Below are 20,627 nucleotides of genomic sequence, written 5' to 3'. Positions count from 1 at the left end.
AAATTTTCCTATTTCTTAATCCAAAAACCTTACTTAATCGTAATTAGCGTTTCAATAAATATTCGTTTTTCTTCCTTCCCATAATATATATACACACACCCTTTACGTCGCTAGCTCAAAACGCATCACATCACTTGCTTCCCTTCCTCCTTCCCTCTCCGGTGAGTAATTTCTCTCTCAGCCCCAAATAATTAAAACAATATTCTTTATAATTTCAAATAATCTATGATTTTCTTGAATTGCATCTGATTTTTCAAGATTAAGCATATGTGATCATCTTTACGTGTCAGCATTGTGTTTAATGCCATTATATAATGTGACTATAATGTTGGTAGAGCCTGTTATTGATTTCTTTTTCTTTGAATCCAATTTGGGTGCGAATACATTGTAAAAATTGTCGCTCTTTTATGTCGATTTATAGTAAAAGGAGCTTCTTCTTTTTCAATTTGCTGTGGCAAATTGATTTATTGGAATGTAATTCTGTACTACCACTGATATAATTCTGTTCATAATTTTAATTTTTGATGATTTTTCTTTGTGGGTGAATAGGGTTAGTGACAAGGAGTGGGGAAGATAATATTATCATACAGTTTAATGTGAAAACGAGATGGTAGGACCAAATTCAAATGGGAATTTAGAGGGTAAGAATAGTATGGATAATGAGTTTCAGTTATTGCTACTAAGACAGCAACATGGCCGTAATTTTGGCGGCGTAAGGGAGAGTGGAGATTTGAACATAATTAATAGAAGTGGCAGTGCTCCACCTACTGTAGAAGGAGCATTAAGTTCAATTGGAGGTTTGTTTAGAAATCCCAGTTTTCAACAGTTTAGTGATAATGGCAATAGTAGTAATGCAATCTTGACGGAAGATGAAATTCGATCACACTTGGCATATTTATCGTATTATTATTCACACGAGAATGTTAATCCAAGATTGCCCCCACCATTGTTGTCTCGAGAGGATTGGAGAGTTGCTCAGAGGGTTCAAGCGGGTGGAAGTGCATTAGGTGGAGCTGAGGGATGGAGGAGAAAGAATTTGACGGATGAAGGTGGTAGTTCATCCTTGTTCACAATGCAGCCTGGTCGGGCAGAAGATGAATTGATAATGTTGAGGAATACTGCTAGCTTGACGGGAGAACTAAGCTCTGGCTTTGGTGTTAGGAGAAGGAGTTTCGCAGACATAGTTCAGGTGATTTCTCTTGTCTTCTGCTGGATTATGTACTTCATCCCTGCCCTCTTTATCATTACTCCGGTAGTCTCTTTATGTTCATTCAAATGAATAATGTTGCTGATATTTTGCATCTCTTAATGTGTACTTGTGTTATATATTACTCCCTCCTCCCACGTGGCGGTGTTTAACTCGGAACAGAGTTTAAGAAAGTAAAGAAGACTTTTGAAACTTGTGTTCTAAACAAACTATAGATATTTGTGTGGCCCTAAATCAATTCATTAAGGGTAAAGTAGAAATTCTAAAGATAAATTGTTTCTAAATAAGGAAAGCTGACATTCTTTCTGGGACTGACTAAAAAGGAAAAAGTGACACATAAATTGGGACAAAGGGAGCAATACCTTTTTGCGTTTGCTATGCTCAATTGTAGTAGTCAAATAAAAATTCTTTTCATGAATAAGTATTCTTAAATTATCAGTTATAAAACACAGTGAATAGCATAAGATGATAGATGCCATTTTGAAATCGCAATGTTTCGGGAAATCTGTTTATATGCTGAAAAGCATTAAAAAGAAAGCGGTCTCAGTGTATGTATCTGGTGTGATGCAATTAACTAAACTAGACACTTGTGATCATTGTATTCGAAGATATGAACATTCATAAAAGAGATATCAATCAAGAAAAGTTAAATGGACGCTATGAACATCCCTCTCTTGGTATTTTCTGAAACTTCTAAACTAAAATGAGATTTTCATTACTCAGGAAGGACTTGACCGAAGTGCATCCCCATCAAATCATCTAGCACATTCAGCAACCACAGAATCTACAGAGGCATCACATACTGTCAAAGCTCCCCCAGGCTTTTCTGGAGTTAAAAAAGTTCAGAATCCCAAGCCATGTAGCCCTAATTCTTTTTCACCTGCCATCGATCCATCTTTGAGAAGAAGTATTCCTAGCTCAAAGGGACTTAATGGTCTTTCATCTGGGATGAGTGCAGTTGCTAATGCTACTGTCTCTTTCTCCGGCTTAAAACTTCACTGTGATGATAACCTGCCGCTTCAAAGGAACGTACCAAACGGTCATAGTCAGAGTTTGCAGCAACAGTTAATTGAAAAGTCTGAAGCTGAAAAATTGGCTGCTATGACTAATTTTTCTGGTATTGCAAGGAATAAAAGAGTTGTAAATGACCTTGCTGCTTCTACCTTTGACCTTAATGCACATATGCATTCCCATAGGGCGCCTTCTTCTAACATTCTTCAACCCCAGCTGAATTCTTCTGAGTTTGCAAGTCAAAAAGATTCTAAAGCCCTGCAGCAAGTTGATTGTACTGGATATGTACCTGGTGGGTATGTGTATAAGCAGAAGATGGAGGCATTGAATAGCAATCTAGGTAAGGATTTCGAATCAATTAATTAGTTTTTTTTAATCACTAGTGCTTTTCTTGCTCAAATTGTTCAAAATCTTTCAGGTTCTAGTTTAAATGGTGTCAGGGGGAATGGTCGGCATTTGAAGAGTGAAAGCAAGGATCTTGAAAAATTGTATCTTGAGACGTTGCTTGCCCAAGAGGAGCAACAACTTCAATCATCCCTTCTATCAAATTATGGCTGCTTAAGTGATTGTTATTATGGGAATCATGCTTTTGGCACTGGTATACCATGTCAAGGGAATAAGATGGCAAATTCTTCACACTTGACAGTTGGATCTAGAAGTCATATGTACCAGAATGCTCCACTCAGCCAGATTCCTTCTGTCTTAAGTAATTCAATTGAGGAATCTGCTTTTTCATGGCATTCAAAGATTGTTGCTGACATGGATGGAAGGTTTGCACCGTCTCTACTCGACGATCTCAAGAACAAGAATAGGTCCTTTGAACTTATGGATGTTGTTGATCATGTTGTAGAATTCAGGTTTGGCATATCTCTGCATTCTAGACACTCTATTGCTTGTCATTTGTACTCCTCTAAATTTATCTAATCCTCTTACTCAGCACTGATCAGCACGGGAGTCGATTTATTCAACAGAAGCTGGAAACTGCCAGTGTCGAAGAAAAGATGAAGATATTCCCGGAAATTCTTTCTCATGCTCATAGTCTAATGACTGATGTCTTTGGCAATTATGTTATACAAAAGGTATATAATGTCATAAACTTATAATGATCTAGATGAATGCTATGCTGATGGTGAAATTGTTTGATCATTATGCAGTTTCTTGAGCATGGCACAGAGAGTCAAAGAAAGGAATTAGCAAGCCAACTTATTGGTCATGTTTTGCCTCTGAGTCTACATATGTATGGTTGCAGAGTAATTCAGAAGGTTGATCCTTATGCTTTCCTCTATGTAAACAGCTTCATTTACTGTTGGCAAATGTATTTGCATAGGGTCATGTCACATGCATTGCATAGTGAAGTGTATTATCATAACTCTAAATCTGTCTATTTGTTCAGAATGATGGCATACAAATGCACATTTATCCATTCTTTCAATTAAATGCAGCAGATACAGTGGCCAAATTTGTTCGTGCTAAAACCATGAAAAGAAATAAAAATAACTTCTCTGTAGCTTGTTTTTCCTTTTGAAGTGGTGCTTACACATCCTTAAGAGTCTTTCTCTTCTACTTGAATGGACCAACTCTTTTAGCATTTGTTCCGGTATTCTTCAGGAGGAAGAAAAGAAGCGTTAAACCAAATATCCCTCCCCGCATTTTCTTGTATGATAGATCAGGGTTGATTACTTCTCGCTATGCTTCGAAATGTACTATTCTCTGAACTTCTTGCTTGCACTTCCTCAGATTTCAGAATCAACCCTTAAAATATAGTTCAGATATCAGCGAACATTTTGGAATCCTTACACAAAAGGATTAACCAAAATCTGATTGTGAAATCATTCGAAGAGTGTGACAAGGAAAAAGTGTAGAGGTCGATGAAAATGAGGTTAAAGGTGGACAAGAGAGACAGATATATTTTGCTTTTTGATGAGCTTATAAAAATATTTTATTGTATATGATGTTGAATGAACATAAAGAGACAAGATAGAATATTAAACACCACTGCCTAATATTTCATTCCTTTGTCCCATTTAATACGTTGTGTGATCTGTGATGATCATAGGCTTTGGAGGCCACTGATGTGGAACTGCAGAGTCAAATGGTTACAGAGTTAGATGGCTCTGTAATGAAATGTGTTCGTGATCAGAATGGTAATCATGTTATCCAGAAGTGCATAGAATGTGTTCCGCAAGATCAAATCCACTTTATTACAGCATCCTTCTTTGGGCATGTTGTGTCTCTATCTACTCATCCCTATGGCTGCCGTGTAATTCAGGTTTGGATAATTTATTTTCTTGGTAATTTGATTTGATATAACAGTCCCTTTGATCACTTTCTGTCTATCTGTTGTCAGAGAATCCTTGAGCACTGTGATGACCCGGCGACGCAACAGATTATCATGAATGAAATACTGCAGGCTGTATGTACTCTAGTGCTGGATCAGTATGGGAACTATGTCGTTCAGGTACTGACTTAAATATAGAGATTTTGTTCTTGATACGCAATCATAACTTGACATCTGTGCCCACTAATCAGTCCTTCTGCAGATATTGTTACACGGAGCCTTTTATTTATTCTAATATTTTGAAGTTGTTTCCAATCTGCTGCTTATCTAGTTGTAAGAAGCCGGATATGATTTTTTACGTGTGACCTTAAAACATCTCTCTGATGCTCATAGATTTCCTTAGTGCCCCAAGGGAAGGAGAATAGGGTGTGAGGATAGTTTGCAGTTGATGATAGTTTCGCACACACGCCTGTTTTCTTGATCCCATCTCTTCCTTTATGTTCTATACTTCTCTTTGAAGATATATGCAAAGAGAATGAGCAAATAATTCTCAGAAACAGAAGTGAGGCATATTAGAAGTAGTATCTACCTAAATTTGGAAACTATACCAATAATTTTCTTTGACAATCTGCACTCAAGCCATGGATGTCTTCAAACTCATATATATTGATGACATTGTTTCTATGCGACAGACACTTTCCTATTGCATAAAGGATTCTTCTGTGGATATTGCTTTAGATTTCTGTCTGCATATATTTCTAATAATATTTGTGTCAAACTTCTATTTGCTGCTAGAGTGATTACGAATACTTAATTTCACTAGTGTATCAGTTATCACTTTTTCAGTAATATTAGAAGTCTGAAGTAGATACCATGAAATTTTTTGCTTTCTGTATTACATATAAATTGTTCTTCCATTTTGGGTCGTGAAGTTCATCTTTCCTCTTGATTAGCATGTGCTGCAACATGGTAAACCACATGAGAGGTCTACTATAATAACCAAGCTTACTGGACAAATTGTGAAGATGAGTCAGCATAAATTTGCTTCTAATGTCGTCGAGAAGTGTTTGGTATTTGCCAGTCCAGAGGAACGTCAGATCCTGGTGAATGAAATGCTTGGTTTGACCGATGAAAATGAGCCTCTACAGGTGTGTGAATATTCTATCTTTTTAGTGGATCTACCCCTAAAATGCCCTTATAAACCTGAAAGATAATTAATAAGTGCTTAGCTACACATACCCCTTCTCAGTGGATATCGACATTTTTAATATTGGTAATATACAAGATCATTGAACTTAACTCCTCCTCTTGTATGATTGTTAGGAAGGGGAGCCTTGACGTAACTGGTAAAGTAGCCTCCATGTGACTAGGAGGTCAAGGGTTCAAGCCGTGGAAACCAGCCTCTTGCAGAAATGCAGGGTAAGGCTGCGTACAATAGACCTTTGTGGTCCGGCCCTTCCCCGGACCCCGCACATAGCGGGAGCTTAGTGCACCGGGCTGCCCTTTCTTGTATGATTGTTAGGAGTCTACTAAGTCCAACATATTTTTGATGTCATTTACAATATGGGAAAATTGCACCTCTGGTCCTTCATTGCAACAAATTCTGGTTTGGTCCTTATGATTATGGTTATACACATTTAACCTTCAATCAATTAAAATGTGCACTTTTGATCCTTCTGCTTGTGAATCTTCAAAAAATTAATAAATTATTAACTGTTAAACCATTTAATTGCCCATAATTTGTTTAAATTTTGTACTGTTACTCTATATTTGAGGGTAATAGGGTTCTAAAATAATCTAAATATAACATATTTTTTATATGTAAAGGGATCAAAAGTATACATTTTAAATAATTCAAGGTTAAATATGCTTACTGAAATATCATCAGGAGGGCCAAAATTGGAATTTACCAATAACAGAGGGATCAAAAGTGCAATTACCCCTTTACTTTGTTTCTCCTACGTGGAAAGTATAAGTTCGAAGACATCTAAACTTTACATGAGAGATGAGCGCTTTCCTCTCCTAAAAACATCTATATTTTCTCTTTAACCATATATTGTTCAGTATACCAGATAGTCTTCCTTCCCCATATTCTATAGTTTAACACTTCTTCCATAATTCATCCTTGTCATCAATCATCATTACATCTTAGTTTACTGACATTTAAGCGGGGAACTTTTTGTTGTGGAGGAATTCAAATTCTTTACTCTAATATCTCCATCTCTATTATCCACGAACGTATGATCTAATTGAATTCAATCTCCTCCTTTCACAGTTTCCCTCCCACAGAAAGTCTTTCCTCCATTTGTTTAGCTATTTTTCCACTTTTGATGCTATGGAAAATAAGGGCATCGAAAAGGTGGTAATGCATCCAGACTGAAAGATATTGCTTCTTCCGTGGGGTCTCTTCTCTACACTTCTCAGCGATGCTTTTCCTTATTCAGATTCCTTGTGTTTTGTTCCCAGGGGTAGTCACTTCTCCACCTTTCATCCCACAATCTCAGCCACATTTGCTCAGTATGGTCTGCATTATGCCAGTGGATATCTACATAATTTGTCTTCTTTCTTTAATGGGATTTTTGAGCACCTCTAGTTTAAGTTCATACCTCTGTTAGTTATTATGTCCTAACATCCTTTCTCGAGATGGCTTTTGCACAAAGTCCATCGGTGTTCAAACTGTTCGTTCTGAGTAGGAACTTCATTTTCACATGCGAGGAAGGAAAAGAAAAGAAAGAAGAGAAACATATCTTGCTTTTTCTTTTTCCTGTTTCTTTTTGTGCGTATATGTCATCAGCAGCAAAGTTAGTTCATTCAATTCTAGATGTTGTTCAATCTAGTTTTACCCTTGATCATTTCAATTGTTGAATGTAGGCTATGATGAAGGATCCATTTGGAAACTATGTTGTGCAGAAGGTTCTTGAAACCTGTGATGATCAAAGCCGTGAATTAATTCTTTCGCGCATTAGAGTACACCTTAATGCTCTCAAGAAATACACTTATGGCAAACATATCGTATCTCGTGTTGAGAAGCTCATAACAACAGGAGGTCAGTAGCCTTGTTGTCGAAACTCTCTGAATATGCTTACAGTAAGTGCCTTTAGGCACACATTCTTCAAGCTGCTTCTCACAACTCTTCATTATGTTCTCTTTTTCAGAGAAACACATAGCCTTATCGATGAATTCTTCTCGAGGCAATCCAGTTTTGAAGAATTGAAGTTACTACTTATTGTGTACAGCTGACAAGCATGGTGGTGTCTTGACTTCTAAAATGATCTTTTTTCGGCATTTGCTTTTATGGGAAGCTGATAATAGTTTTAGTTGTAAATAAGCAGCATTCCGATTAATGCTTTTGCCTGAATAAGACTCTACCTTTCTTAATGTAAATACCACTGTAAGTATTTGCATGAAGAGAGAGGGCCATGGCGATTCTGCCATTTTTTGCTGTAAAGATTTACGTTGTGTTAACAACTGTAAATAAAGTGAGTATTAAATTTTGATGGTCTATTTTTTCATAGTATATAAGGTGAATACGTCGTGTATTTCTTGTAAATTTTTTTTGCAGGTAATTAGATTGTATAATTCTTATTTGAAAATTGAGTATAAGACCTGCTTAGAGAATCATGATTTGCATAAGAAAATCAGTTAATATAAGATAATCTATAGATTTATAAAGAAAAATTTGGTTGAGGTGACAAGTAACAGTATTTTAGAACAATTGAGGGATAGACTGCTTGATTCGTTATCTATATGTTTGTTTCTTATTTTGTTATTTTTCTTTTTGTTATCCAATTTCTGCGTTTAATGCAATAAAAGACGTACCAATACTTCAATCTCTGATAAAGTTTTATCTTACATGTATGACTATTCATTTTTTTTTTTTTGATGTTTTGGTTGAAAATATGCACTTATAGACTGATGATTTGGACCAGCAATGTAATCCAAAGTGATTGCAATAATTACTATGGACAAAAAAATATGAGATATGAAAAAGGAATTTTTGAAGTTAAATATTTGTGGCTTAAAATTAACACTATAAGTAGGTTTTGGATAAAAAAATATGAGATATGAAAAAGGAATTTTTGAAGTTAAGTTGTAAAAAAGTATTTGAAAATTTAAATTATATGTGGATATGCATTTCATCTACAAAGTGGTGGTTAAACCGATATTGTATGGGATGGAGTGTTGTCCAGTCAAGAACTTTCATGTTCAGAAAATGAAAGTAGTTGAGATGTATGTGTGGGCATACCAAGTTAGATAAGATTAGGAATGAAGTTATTCAGAAAAAAGTAGGAGTGGCCCCGTGGAGGATAACATGCTGGAAATGAGGCTGAAATGGTTCGGGCATGTGAAGAAGAGAAACACAGATGCCCCAATTAGGAGGTGAGAGAGGTTGGCCTTGGTGGGTATGAGGAGGGGTAGAGGCAGGCCAGAGGTGATTAGGCGGGATATGTCACAACTGCAGCTTAGAGGAGATGACCCTTGATAGGAGGGCGAGAAGGTCAAGAATTAGGACGGGCAATTAGCAGGCAGCCGCGTGTTTCAATTTTCTTTCTAAGATCGGTAGCAATAGTGTTAGCAAGATATCTGTTTATTCTTGAATTGCTGGTACTATCTACTATTTGATTGCATTCTTTCGTTTTAGTTTTCTTGATACATTGTTGTTATTACCATTTGTTGTCACTGATTCTTTTCATCTTGTCTTTAGCCCAATGTCTATCGAAAGTGACCTTTTTGCCCTCCCATGGTAGGGGTAAGGTCTGCATACACGCTACTCTTCCCAGGTCCACTTGAGAAAACTTATTGAGTTTTCTTTTCCGTTGTTGTTGTATTTGAACATGAATTTTACTTGGTAAAAAATTATAATTTTAAAAGAGGAAACATTATTTACTTAAAAAAGAGGTAAAACTCACTTTTCAAATTTGGAACTTATCAAAAAATTTCGACACCCATCTTCAAAATCTCGGTTAAATATATAATCAAATAATATTTTGAAGATGAGTTTCGGGAAAAAGGAAAAAAAGTTACACGAACAAAAATTTTGTTTATTGAAAACTTACTAAAAAATTGAATATGTCCAGACGAAAGAGGGCAGAGAAGGGAGCGGCGAGGGCAATTTTGGAATATCATGGTAGGGACAAATTCGGAAATCTGCCACTAGGGTTTTAGGCACCCTTTTTATAACACCACCATTATTACGTCTTCCCCGTCTCAGCGGCGCTAGAACTTGGTATCCTCCCCATCTCAGCCCCAAACATGGTACATTTTCCCCCAATCTTTCACCCTGCTTTCTGGATATTTACTTGCCTTGTTTTTTTACGGTTCAATTTTGATAGTGTCATACTCCTTTTTTTTTAAAATTGTATCGATTCCATTTGCGATTTTAGATGAGCGCTCATCTGTAGCAGTTTTCAGTTGCTAATTGCATAGCTTGATTTTCTGGTTAGTATGATTCGGGGAAGTTGGGCCAAAATTGGGCCAGAATTGGAATTTACTAATTAATTGGACGTAAACCTTAGGAAATTGCCAGACTGCTAGATATTATGTGTTATTAATTTTTTTTTTTAAATTTCTCTTTTCCTTTCGCTAGCAGTAATTATGTTACTTTCTAAGAAAACATTGTGCTATTTGGGATGGTTCATTTTGCTGATCTGTTTTAAGTAATTGATGAATGGAGGAAGCAGCCTTTTTCTTGCTTTGACAAATACAGGTTTTTGTTCTGTCTTTTATCTGTACTAGCTATATGCACCAACTGATAATTGTATGTCATGTTCTACTATATATATACAAACCTTGTCACTTAACCACTGTTAAAGAAAATAGAAATATACTAGTAGATTTTCTTTAGTTAAAGTAAAGCACATGAAATTCATTATAGACCTTTATTATCTAAAAGGGCAGCCTTGTGTGTGAAGCACCCCATTTTAACGCGGGGTCCGGGGAAGGGCTGCACCCTATGAGGTGTGACGTAGGCAGCCTACTTCGATGCAAGCATTAGTGGTTGATTCCACGGCTCGAACCCGTGACCTATAGGTCACATGGAGACAACTTTACCGCTACACTTTCTTTATTATCAAAGAAAGTAAAAAAAAAAAACTTTGTTAAACACTGACTCATTAATATTACTCTTTTAACTGGTTAATGGTTATTACTTGGTTATGCATTCAGGTTCAGGTAATAATCTTAGGTCCCTTGGTCATTTTCACTTCTCTTATAACATGTATATTTACCAAACAAGTCTGTGTTTATATTGTTTGCTGGAAAATTGACAAAAAAAATTGTTTTACCTCGTAGCTTTTTACACCCTTGAGTTGGATGAAAGCAAACTGATGATAGTCCATAACTAGATTGATGTGATTCATTATTTTTGTTCTGTTGTTGTTTCAACTCAATTGATTGGTTTAACAAATGCTTTGGTTAGATGAGATTAGGTCTTGGGTCCTACTGAGAGCTCCATTTTTCTGTCTCTTCTTTTTTAATCTGCTCTACAAATGTGAAATTTTAACCAAACATTTTTATACCAGCCGAAGCAAATACACGAGATCAAGGATTTCCTTCTCACAGCTAGAAGGAAGGATGCACGGTCAGTCAAGATAAAGAAGAACAAGGATATGGTCAAGTTCAAGGTTCGCTGCTCCAAGTACCTTTACACACTTTGTGTGTCCGACTTTGAGAAAGCTGACAAATTGAAGCAATCACTTCCTCCAGGTGGGTATTTCCTGACGTGCTAGCTTTGTGCTATTTATTTTGATATTCTCTACACAACACTGTATGTCTCTGCCTTCTGGTATATCTAATAGCCTGTTTGACCAAGCTTCTAAAATCAGCTTATTTTGAGAAGTGCTTTTCTCAAAAGTACTTTTAAAAAAAGTGCTTTTGGTGAGAAGTAGTTTGTGTTTGGTTAATTAATTAGAAAAGCACTTTTGAGCAGTAATTAGTGTTTGGCCAAGCTTTTGAAAACTGCTTCTAAGTGTATTTTTCTCAAAAGTGCTTCTCAGAAAAGTGCTTTTGGAGAGAGTTACTTTTTTCTGCTTCTCCAAAACTGCTTTTGCTTCTCCTCAAAAACACTTTTTTTCCTTCCAAAAGCTTGGCCAAACACCTCAAATTTTGGCCAAAAGTGCTTTTGGCCAAAAAAAGCACTTTTGGCCCTTAAAAAAAGCTTGGCCAAACCGGCTATAAGTCACTGCACTTGCGATGTATGATACATTTTATTTGTGTGTACATGATTTTCAAGAACTTAACATAAAGATGGAATATTTTATGATTTGTAGGTTTGAGCGTGCAAGACCTCTGAAGATGGAAAGCATCAATCTTTTTCCTTACAAGTTATTAGACAATGGAGAATTTTGAAAGAGCTCATATGTTTGTTGTTCCTTCATATTTTCTTGCCTTTATGCAGGTGTCCTAAGTATTGAGCATTTAGAAACACATTGCTTTTTTTGACCCCGCTTACATTAATACGAGGCATTTTCGTGTCAAATGAATTTTGATTGTTAGACGCGAAGTGCATTACTTTTCTTGACCCCGCTTACATTAATTTGAACCCTTCTCGTGTCAAATGAATTTTGATTGTTAGATGCCAAGATTTACACTTAATTTACTTTCTCATTAAGTTCTTTATGGAATTTTCAGCAGAACCTTTAAATTCCCGAGGAATGAGGAAATGTCAGTATCTTTGTGTTCTTGATGTGCATTACCATCCTCCTTGCTCTTTTTCGCCCCCTTCATAGAAAGAAGTTTAGCAGGATTTTCCTACCAGCTGCTGAACTTTTAGGCCAGGTGGTCAACATTTAGACTCTTTGATACCTGATAAAATGAATCTCGCCTCCTAGGATTTGAAGTTTGGTGAAGTTGCAGTTGGAATGCAACCTTTCTGCTAGTGGAAGAACAGGATTTGCAGATAATCCTATGGCTGTAGTATTACATATAGTATTCGTTCGTCCCTAATCCTGTTTTGGAAGGGCATTTCCCTTGTAAGGGAAATGAGTAGGTCTCAGTTATTTCATATATCAGTAAAAGGTTTGCAGCCTTTTGGCCCAGAATTAGCACCCTGTGTTTTTAGTTTTCCCAGCATATATGGTATGTAAATAAACCGGGTATGTATTGTACTAGAAGGTGGGAAATCACCAAAGAGATTAAACTCCTTAGTTATCGTTTTAAATCCTTAAAATCCTTTGCAACTCAATAACAAGGTTTACGTCTGTCTTTTATGGGGATATAGTACTTTTGTTCGCTTCTCTACCAAGCACGGAAGTTTAAGGAAAGCTATAGGTCGGTGGCTACCTAAGGAAACTCCGATTCGATCCGCCCCCTGGCTGGGAGGCATCTACCTCATCCCGATCAGAAGGAGAGGTTCACTATGACGCGGATACATATACATCTTTATAACAGGGGAGTCCCTGTACTCAAAACTCTCAAGAGATACACCCCTTGTTTGCTAAAGGATATCAGTGCTCTAATAAGAAACTACTCCGTTAAGTGCCTTTTTACAGAAGAACTCTTTTAATAAGCATCAATGAACAGTAGTTCGGTCTTCAATTTCATATCTAACTCCACCTTCAGTTTATACTACGATATTAATGTATGAGTAGATTTCATAGGGGTCCAATAGATTGAATGTATCTTTCGATAGATTTCATATGAGTCTTGTGTGAATCACAGCAAATTTCTATATCAAGAACAGGGCTGGCAATTGACAAATGTTGATTAACTTCCCTTGACAAATGTTAATGAACTTCATGCAGAAGTCCAATTAAAGAATTATCTTTGTGCTCAATAAGGCAATTGAAACTTAGAAGTGGTGTTTTGACGCTAAGAAGGCCATTTCTTTACCCAGCATCTCTCTCTTTTTTTCTTTTTTATTCAAAGTCACGGGGGGGGGCTATGCCCGACCTTCCATTACATCTTATAACGACGAAAGAACAAATTTGCCTCATATACGTGATAACTGAAGCGCCTTAGCCTCAGCCATTACATGCTTAAGAGTACGCTTAAGAAATTAAACTAGATGGAACTACAAAGTACTTACTGTTACTCTCTACGTAGTCCCTTTCAACACATCCAATCATCAAATATGAACCGGCTCATATATGAACCTTCCTATAGTACAATAATTATTTAAATATACTACAGAGTACAGAAAGGCATCAGTTAGACCTCTCTATAACATCTCTATATAACAGCCATTCACTATAAAAGTCAAGTTTTCCTCAGAACCGATTTTTTAAGTTATATTTTACCTCGCTATAACAGTTTTTTTTTTTTTTTTTTTTTTTTTTTTTTACCTATAACAGCAACAACTATATTTATAGTAGAACGCTCTTCGTAAAATTACCCCTCTATAACAGCCATGTAGAATCTTTAAGATTACTAATAATAATTCTAAAAATATGCATACAATCTTTTCTATTAAATAAAGTTTCTATTTTGCATAAGATTTGAAGATTTGCACATGATATCTTTTCCATTGGATAAATTTTAAAAAATATTTTGATAGAACATTTAACTGTTAAGCTTTTAGATTGTCTTCCAGGGAAAGCTATTGAATACCTTTTTGCTGAAAATTTGGACACGAATCTTCGCTCATTCAAGCGTTATATCGCTAGTAAGAGAATGAAATTTACGAAACAAACTACAATTACAAAGTTCTTCCATCAATCTAGAAAAAAGATTTATTTTTTTAGGTAGCTTTAAAATGTCTGCCTTGGAGTTTAAATTTTCATACTTTTAGTTGTGAATCTATTAGTAATGCATTGGCTTTCTTCAAAATTTAAGTAGTGAAATATGCATATCTTTTGAGATTTTAAATTTGAATAATCTTATCTTTTATTTGTAACATTAAAAAAAAAAGAAAAATAATTAATTTTTGGATGATTTTTACCTATCAGCCAAAAAATATTTAAACGTGAAATGCTGTTATAGGTGTATAACAACCATACACTATAAAAGCCAAAAAAACAACGGAACGAAAGGGGTTGTTATGGAGAGGGTTTGACTGTAATTCTATTACGTTCTTAACTGGATATTGGAATGCTGCGTGAGGATCAGAATGGACCAACATACGGATGGAAATTGACACAATACACATTTTTAGCACCTCCTTATCAGCATATGGCACCTAGACAGAGAACTTGCCCTCAGCAGGCATTCAATTTGAAAATTTGTTATAAAATGTCTTAACATTTAAATAGCTTCAGATTAATAAACAAGTATTGTAGGATACTGCAACAGCACAGACACAAAATATAACAGAAAGGTATCCTCAAGTGAATTGGACAACAATTTATTAATATACATGTTTCCTCAAGTACATCGGAGCAGTCTAGTGTATGATACATACATAAAATGATGTAATTGAGTGGACAATCATTTTGGACAAAAGAATTTAAGGTGGCTAGAGAGAAAATCAACTTCCTAATTTGAAAGCATCAACAAAGAGACCTAGAATAACACCTGCTTTCCAGTAGTTCACCATTGAAACCAGAGACTGCAACCTCCTGGAAGGCAGAGAAGGTGGCTTTTTATACATCAGCATTCCGATTCCCTCAATTGCAGCTACGACGACTCCTGCTACTAATACATCCCAATCACCAGTCTGACCTAGGATTGTCGCCAAGGCATTTGCCGTATAAAAACCTAAGAGAAGCAGAAATACTTTCATCGGAAAATTTTTCCGAGCTGAATTGAGCTTCTCCAACAGCTGCCTGCCTCCACCACCAACTATCCTCCCCAAACGAGTTCCACCTAAATCACCGCCATCACCATTGAGGCCATCTTGATCATCACTGCTGGGAATCCTACCTGTATCCAAAGCAAATGCTATTCTTGATCCACGTCTTCTTGTCTGCGACCTGTTTTTACAAAACGAAAGTTATATAATCATGCAAAAGAAAATGTTTTTCCCACAACCTGCAAGACAAATAGATAAATAAATAATTTGACCATAATTGCCTCTAGTTGATTTTCTCCGGTTCAGTCCTATGATTTAGAACTCAATTTCTAGAGCATACAGTTCCAGCATGTTATTGGCATTGTTTCAGAGAAAGCAATTTAACGTTAATTGGAGAAAAGCAAAGCCATAATTCTTATTTAAGTAAGCCTTCATATGTTGGTAAAGGACTGATTCATCCCTAGTACAGGCTAAACATTAAACAGACTTTTAGAGCATAAAAAGAATTAGATATCTTAAGTAGCAGACACAAACACTAACATCGTGTTAGATGCCAAGACAGATAGGAAGATATAGTTTTTTAAAAATATGAGGTCTATAAAGATTTAGTGGGGGATTAAGTCGTAGTTGATTGATATTAGTGAAAGACCAACTAATGCACATATGTACAGGCACAGAGTTTGAAGTGCAAAATCACAAGCTTGTAGCTTTAACAAGGTATAACATAACAATTGTGTTGTCCAGGCACTACAAAAAATCATAATGTCCAGGCACTAAAACAAAATATAGGGCAGCGAGAAAACCACACCAAGAATTTTTTTGTTAGGCTGTTGATTTACACTGCTACACCCAGAGCAAAGATCTCCCCTCACGTTTTTTTTTTCCTTCCATAGAGGAGGTGTCTGGGCAAGCTTCCACTGAGTACCTGCTATCCTGCTATCTCCTACTAGCACAAGTAACAAGTAACTTTGAACATCTTAGGCAGATGGGAAGAAATCACTTAATGTTTTTTTGTCTGTGCTGGGTTTTGAATTCTAATCTCCAAGGTTTGCACCCACTTCATTTAACTACTAAACCTTCACTCACCTACTTAACCCCATGCCTACCATAGCTAGAGACAGGGTTTAAGCAGCGTCTACCTGTGGCAAAAGTGGGGAGGAAAAGGGAGGGGACTCTATCCTTCACCAACTTTTGGCCAAGAAGTGGGAACTGGAAGACTTCTGATACCTTCAAACTTCTGGAATTAAAAACATTGATTTGCAAAATTTGCTTCTGCTTCTTCTATCGATGTGAAATAACAACAATTGCATCATAAGATATACCTGAATAACTAGTTTAATTTATAAAGGCTTCCACTGCACTTTGGAAATGCAACTGATAATGTTTCGAGCAGCAAAGTGTAAACCATGCAAGAAATTAATTTTCAGACAAAATAAAATCAAGTAGATATCCCAAGATTCAAAAGCAACAATTTGAATGTTACCTAATATTAAGAGATAGCACACATTTTACACCAAACTTTGAAATTTGTTCAGTTACTTCTAGTCTGTTGGAGAGATCCAGGATAGCAGAACTTCTTGAAACAACAAACAAATGTCCAATGCTTTCAGTCTCGGCTGCTGGCAAAGACTGTAGCATTATTGCATCCATTCTATAAGCCATGAACTGTAAAGTGTATAAAAGAAGCAATTAGAAACCAACTTAATGATAAGATATTATGAAAAGAGAGGAGACAGGCATGAAAGAATCTGTGGGGATCCCGCTGTGTGTACATATTATTCAAATTAAGACCTACTGCAGACAACTCATGGCTCAAAATATGTATCACTTTATCAAAGTGTCAAAAACTTTATTTTCATTTGGTACGATGATGACATGAGCAGAGGCAGAGCTAGGAATTGAAGTTTATGGTTTTGGAATTCTAGTTCTTTTAAGTTGCTGGGTCCTAAATTAATAATTTATACATATTTAATGGATTCCTTAGGACAGGGTTTGGACCAAAGCTATTCGTAAACTACACGCTAGCTCCACCCCTGGACATGAGTTGAACTTAAATGGAGAAATATGTTCAGCGAAGATTCATATAGCCACCCCAACTATTCGAGACTGCGTTGTTGTTTTTGTTGTATCGTAGTGTCAAACTATATGCAGCATCTCAAACTAGATAAAGTACTCTTGAAGGCATTTTTTTTCTCGTCTCTATATTTGATAGACAAGTCTTTGTGACCCAAAAAGAAATTTCTGGAAGGAAATCTCTATTACCATTTCATGTAAGAAGCATACAAAGAAAGGAAAGCTATAGATTACCCAAAAAGTGGATCAATCATGAGTAAAAATCCAAGGGGTTGACCCTTGGTAAACGTCACAACCGATGACCTATAGCCTTTACTATATGGTAATTGAAAGACTAAAGAACAAAGTATGGACGTCCACGAAGTTACAAAGGGATTTTCGTACAACCCTGCATACAGGACGTCATGATAACAAATAAGGAATCGGTAGTAGCCTTAAGAAAAAAAGAGTAATATTTTCTTTCTTCTCAAGTACTGCAACGCTTGGGTCTGATTATAGGTACCATCCATTCTTAACTTGAAAAACCTTCATCCATCATGTATTGGCCGAACCAAGGCCTGATATAAGGGTAAACCAATAGTGAATAATCTTTTCTTCCCTGCCTCCATACCTTCATTCCCATCCGGCATCCAAAGTGATAGCGGCCGTAGCATCCACCGGTAATGTATGGAAGAGGGTAAGGTTTCTATGTGGATAGGACATCAACACCTTTTGCATCTTTTCATTTCCTTCCTTAAGTGCAGATTTTAGTAATGAAATAAAATTACTGTTGAGTGTGCGAACAAAGTCCCACATTGGTAGCTGAAAAAATTGGGAGCCTACATATAAGGTGTAGGGATCTCTTAAGGGCATGAACTTTTTGCGGAAAATCGTGCGGGCTTGGCCCAAAGCGGACAATATCACCCCATGTTAAGAATGTTATTGGGCTGGTTGAGCCCAACAATTACTTATCCAAAGAAACAGAAGTGGCTCAGTCATGACTATTCTGCACTGTATCTAATCTGCTTTATTTTTCTTTTTTCCTCTTTGATAAACCATAAGTTTGATTACACCAAAACTTTTTAGATTTCATAACAAGCAGAACTATATATATCATTCAGCTCCAGAGCAAGCAATACGAGGCCAAATCCATTTGCAATTACTATTAAACCATCAAAAGCCTATTTTACTTTTTCACACTTTTAGCAGGATAAATACCGCTAACACTATCAAAATTCAACTTCAAATTGCAGATTACCCAATCAATTTCAGAAAATGCTGAAAAAAAAGGACCCAGCATTTACATAATTGTGCTTGTGTGTGTGTGTGTGTGTGAGAAGGTTGGAGGAGGAGTGAGAGGTTACCTTTTAGGAAGAATAATAAATCTATTCAGCTATCCCACAACAAATAACTGTGCGCCTTCTTCCTATGCATTCAGAGAAACAAGTACGGCTCACTGGCTGAGTCTAGTGACTCAAATTTCGTTTGTGTTGAAGGAAATGTTGCCTGATTTATTTCTTAAAGAAAATTGAACCTGGACAATCGGAAACAAATTAAAAAAGAGTGCTCCTTTTTAATTTACATGATAATAGTTTGATTTGGCACAAAATTTATAAAAAAAAAACCTTAAAAAATATGGTCCTAAAAATTTATGGACCATAATATTTTTGTCACTATAAAAACTCATCATTAAGGATAAAGTAGGTAAATAAAAAGTTTAAAGTTAAATTTATTTTGAAATATAATTCTGTCGTTCTTTTTTGAACGTCCTAATAAAAAAAATATGTCATTTAAATTGAAACAGAAGGAGTAATACCGTAAAATTTCCCTAACTATTTCAGTTTTCTACTTAAATTATTCGGTATCCCCGAAATTATATTCCTTTAGTTATTGCCCCCGCGTTGATTTTTTAAGGTGTGATGCACACTCATTAACTTTAAATGTGCCAAGTTTACACACATGGCTAATTAATTAAGCCTAATTTAAGTTTCAATTAATTAAGGATTTGAACTAATAATAAAAAATAAAAAATGAAAAAAGGTAAAGGCTTTTGTTCTTCCATCTCCTTCATAATGGTTACCTTTCCTACCAACTGAATTTTCGCTAATAAACCTCAATTCAACCTCTTTTTTTATTTTTATATTAACCTTCGATTTCACCGTGGATTTTAGTTTTGTACAAGAGTTCGGATTTAAAAAATTAGGGTTCTACAAGAAAGAAAAATTGTGGAGAAATGAATAAAGAAAAAATGAAGAAGAAAAGTAAAATAAGAAGAAACAAGAGCAGAGAAAAGTTTCAGATGGAACCTATAAGGAGAAAGGAATAAAAAAGGTATAAAAATGAAGAAGAAAGGTGGACGAATGAGAAAAAAAACTAGAATATAAAGAAAATTAAATTTTGTAACACTAATTATTCGTTAAGAGTATGCCTAGGTGGGGCCATTTTTTTTGATAATTTTATCTCCCACGCGCCGTCAGATAAGTTATCTCACACATTTTGTCAAAAAAGTAACATGAATTTTTTTAATAACTAAAAGGATATACTTCAAGTTTTTTTTTTTTTGGAGATATATGATAGTTTAAGTAGGAAACTGACGACAACACAATAGATTAGGAGGACTCTAGGGTAGTAACTCATTGTAAAAGGGAGTACCAAGTTTCCCTTAAACTTTCCTTTTTATTCTACGGAAAAGGGTTCAAAATGCCCCTAAACTATTGGAAAAGGTTTAAAAATACCCTTCATCCACCTATTGTGCTAAAAATACCCCTCCATCCACCTTTTTTGTTCACTTATGCCCTTTGACCATTAGGTCAATGCTGAATTGAAAATAATTACTTAAAAAAAATATATTTTGTTTTTTTAAACTAAAGCACCAGTAGTCCACTAATTTAGTAAAGTCTTTTTTTCAGTTTTACAAAAAAATATTTTCTTTTCATTTTTTTTTAGTTTTTTTAAAGCATTATTTTTGTAAGAACTGAAAAAAGAAAAAAAAATTGTTTTTAACAAAAATATTTTCTTTTTTTAAAAACTGAAAAATATTTTCAACAAAATATTTTCGTTTTTGAAAAATATCTTTTTTTCATTTTATTCATTTTGTTAAAAAATTTTCAGTTTTTAAAAAACAAAATATTTTGTTAAAAACGAAAATATTTTTTTCAGTTTTTACAAATTTGTTTTTCCAGTTTTTATAAAAAAAATGCTTTAAAAAAACTGAAAAAAATGAAAAAAAATATTTTTTCAAAAACGAACATATTTTTTTCAGTTTTTAAAAAATGAAATATTTTATTAAAAACAATTTTTTTCTGTTTTTACAAATTTTTTACAAAAAAAAATTCTTTAAAAAACTGAAAAACAATAATATTTTTTTGTAAAAACTGAATTGTTTTTTGTAAAAGCTGAAAAAAGAATAAGAA

The 20,627-nt window shown here is 35.2% G+C and overlaps 3 protein-coding genes across 3 annotated transcripts; 2 read left to right on the top strand and 1 right to left on the bottom strand.

The window, feature by feature from the left end:
• LOC109238340 (pumilio homolog 4-like) lies at nucleotides 1-8,010 on the top strand. The gene is made up of 11 exons (XM_019404772.1): nucleotides 1-161; nucleotides 550-1,189; nucleotides 1,931-2,558; nucleotides 2,637-3,075; nucleotides 3,156-3,297; nucleotides 3,373-3,480; nucleotides 4,275-4,487; nucleotides 4,566-4,676; nucleotides 5,450-5,644; nucleotides 7,368-7,542; nucleotides 7,652-8,010. The coding sequence occupies exons 2-11, from the start codon at nucleotides 608-610 to the stop codon at nucleotides 7,708-7,710; spliced, it is 2,652 nt and encodes an 883-aa protein (XP_019260317.1). The 5' UTR covers nucleotides 1-161; nucleotides 550-607; the 3' UTR covers nucleotides 7,711-8,010.
• A 1,634-nt stretch (nucleotides 8,011-9,644) lies between these two features.
• LOC109238339 (60S ribosomal protein L38-like) lies at nucleotides 9,645-12,076 on the top strand. Its single transcript, XM_019404771.1, has 3 exons — nucleotides 9,645-9,752; nucleotides 11,018-11,201; nucleotides 11,765-12,076. The coding sequence occupies exons 1-3, from the start codon at nucleotides 9,750-9,752 to the stop codon at nucleotides 11,785-11,787; spliced, it is 210 nt and encodes a 69-aa protein (XP_019260316.1). The 5' UTR covers nucleotides 9,645-9,749; the 3' UTR covers nucleotides 11,788-12,076.
• A 2,662-nt stretch (nucleotides 12,077-14,738) lies between these two features.
• Nucleotides 14,739-18,775, bottom strand: LOC109238338 (ycf20-like protein). Its single transcript, XM_019404770.1, has 3 exons — nucleotides 18,579-18,775; nucleotides 16,646-16,827; nucleotides 14,739-15,343 (listed from the first exon to the last, which is right to left on the bottom strand). Exons 2-3 carry the CDS (start codon nucleotides 16,822-16,824, stop codon nucleotides 14,899-14,901), a joined length of 624 nt encoding a protein of 207 aa, XP_019260315.1. The 5' UTR covers nucleotides 16,825-16,827; nucleotides 18,579-18,775; the 3' UTR covers nucleotides 14,739-14,898.
• Nucleotides 18,776-20,627: the final 1,852 nt, after the last annotated feature.

This window comes from Nicotiana attenuata, unplaced genomic scaffold (genome assembly GCF_001879085.1).
Source record: "Nicotiana attenuata strain UT unplaced genomic scaffold, NIATTr2, whole genome shotgun sequence".
Classification (NCBI taxonomy): domain Eukaryota; kingdom Viridiplantae; phylum Streptophyta; class Magnoliopsida; order Solanales; family Solanaceae; genus Nicotiana; species Nicotiana attenuata.
Note: the sequence above shows the minus strand (reverse complement) of the source record. Positions and strands in the feature narration are given on the sequence as shown.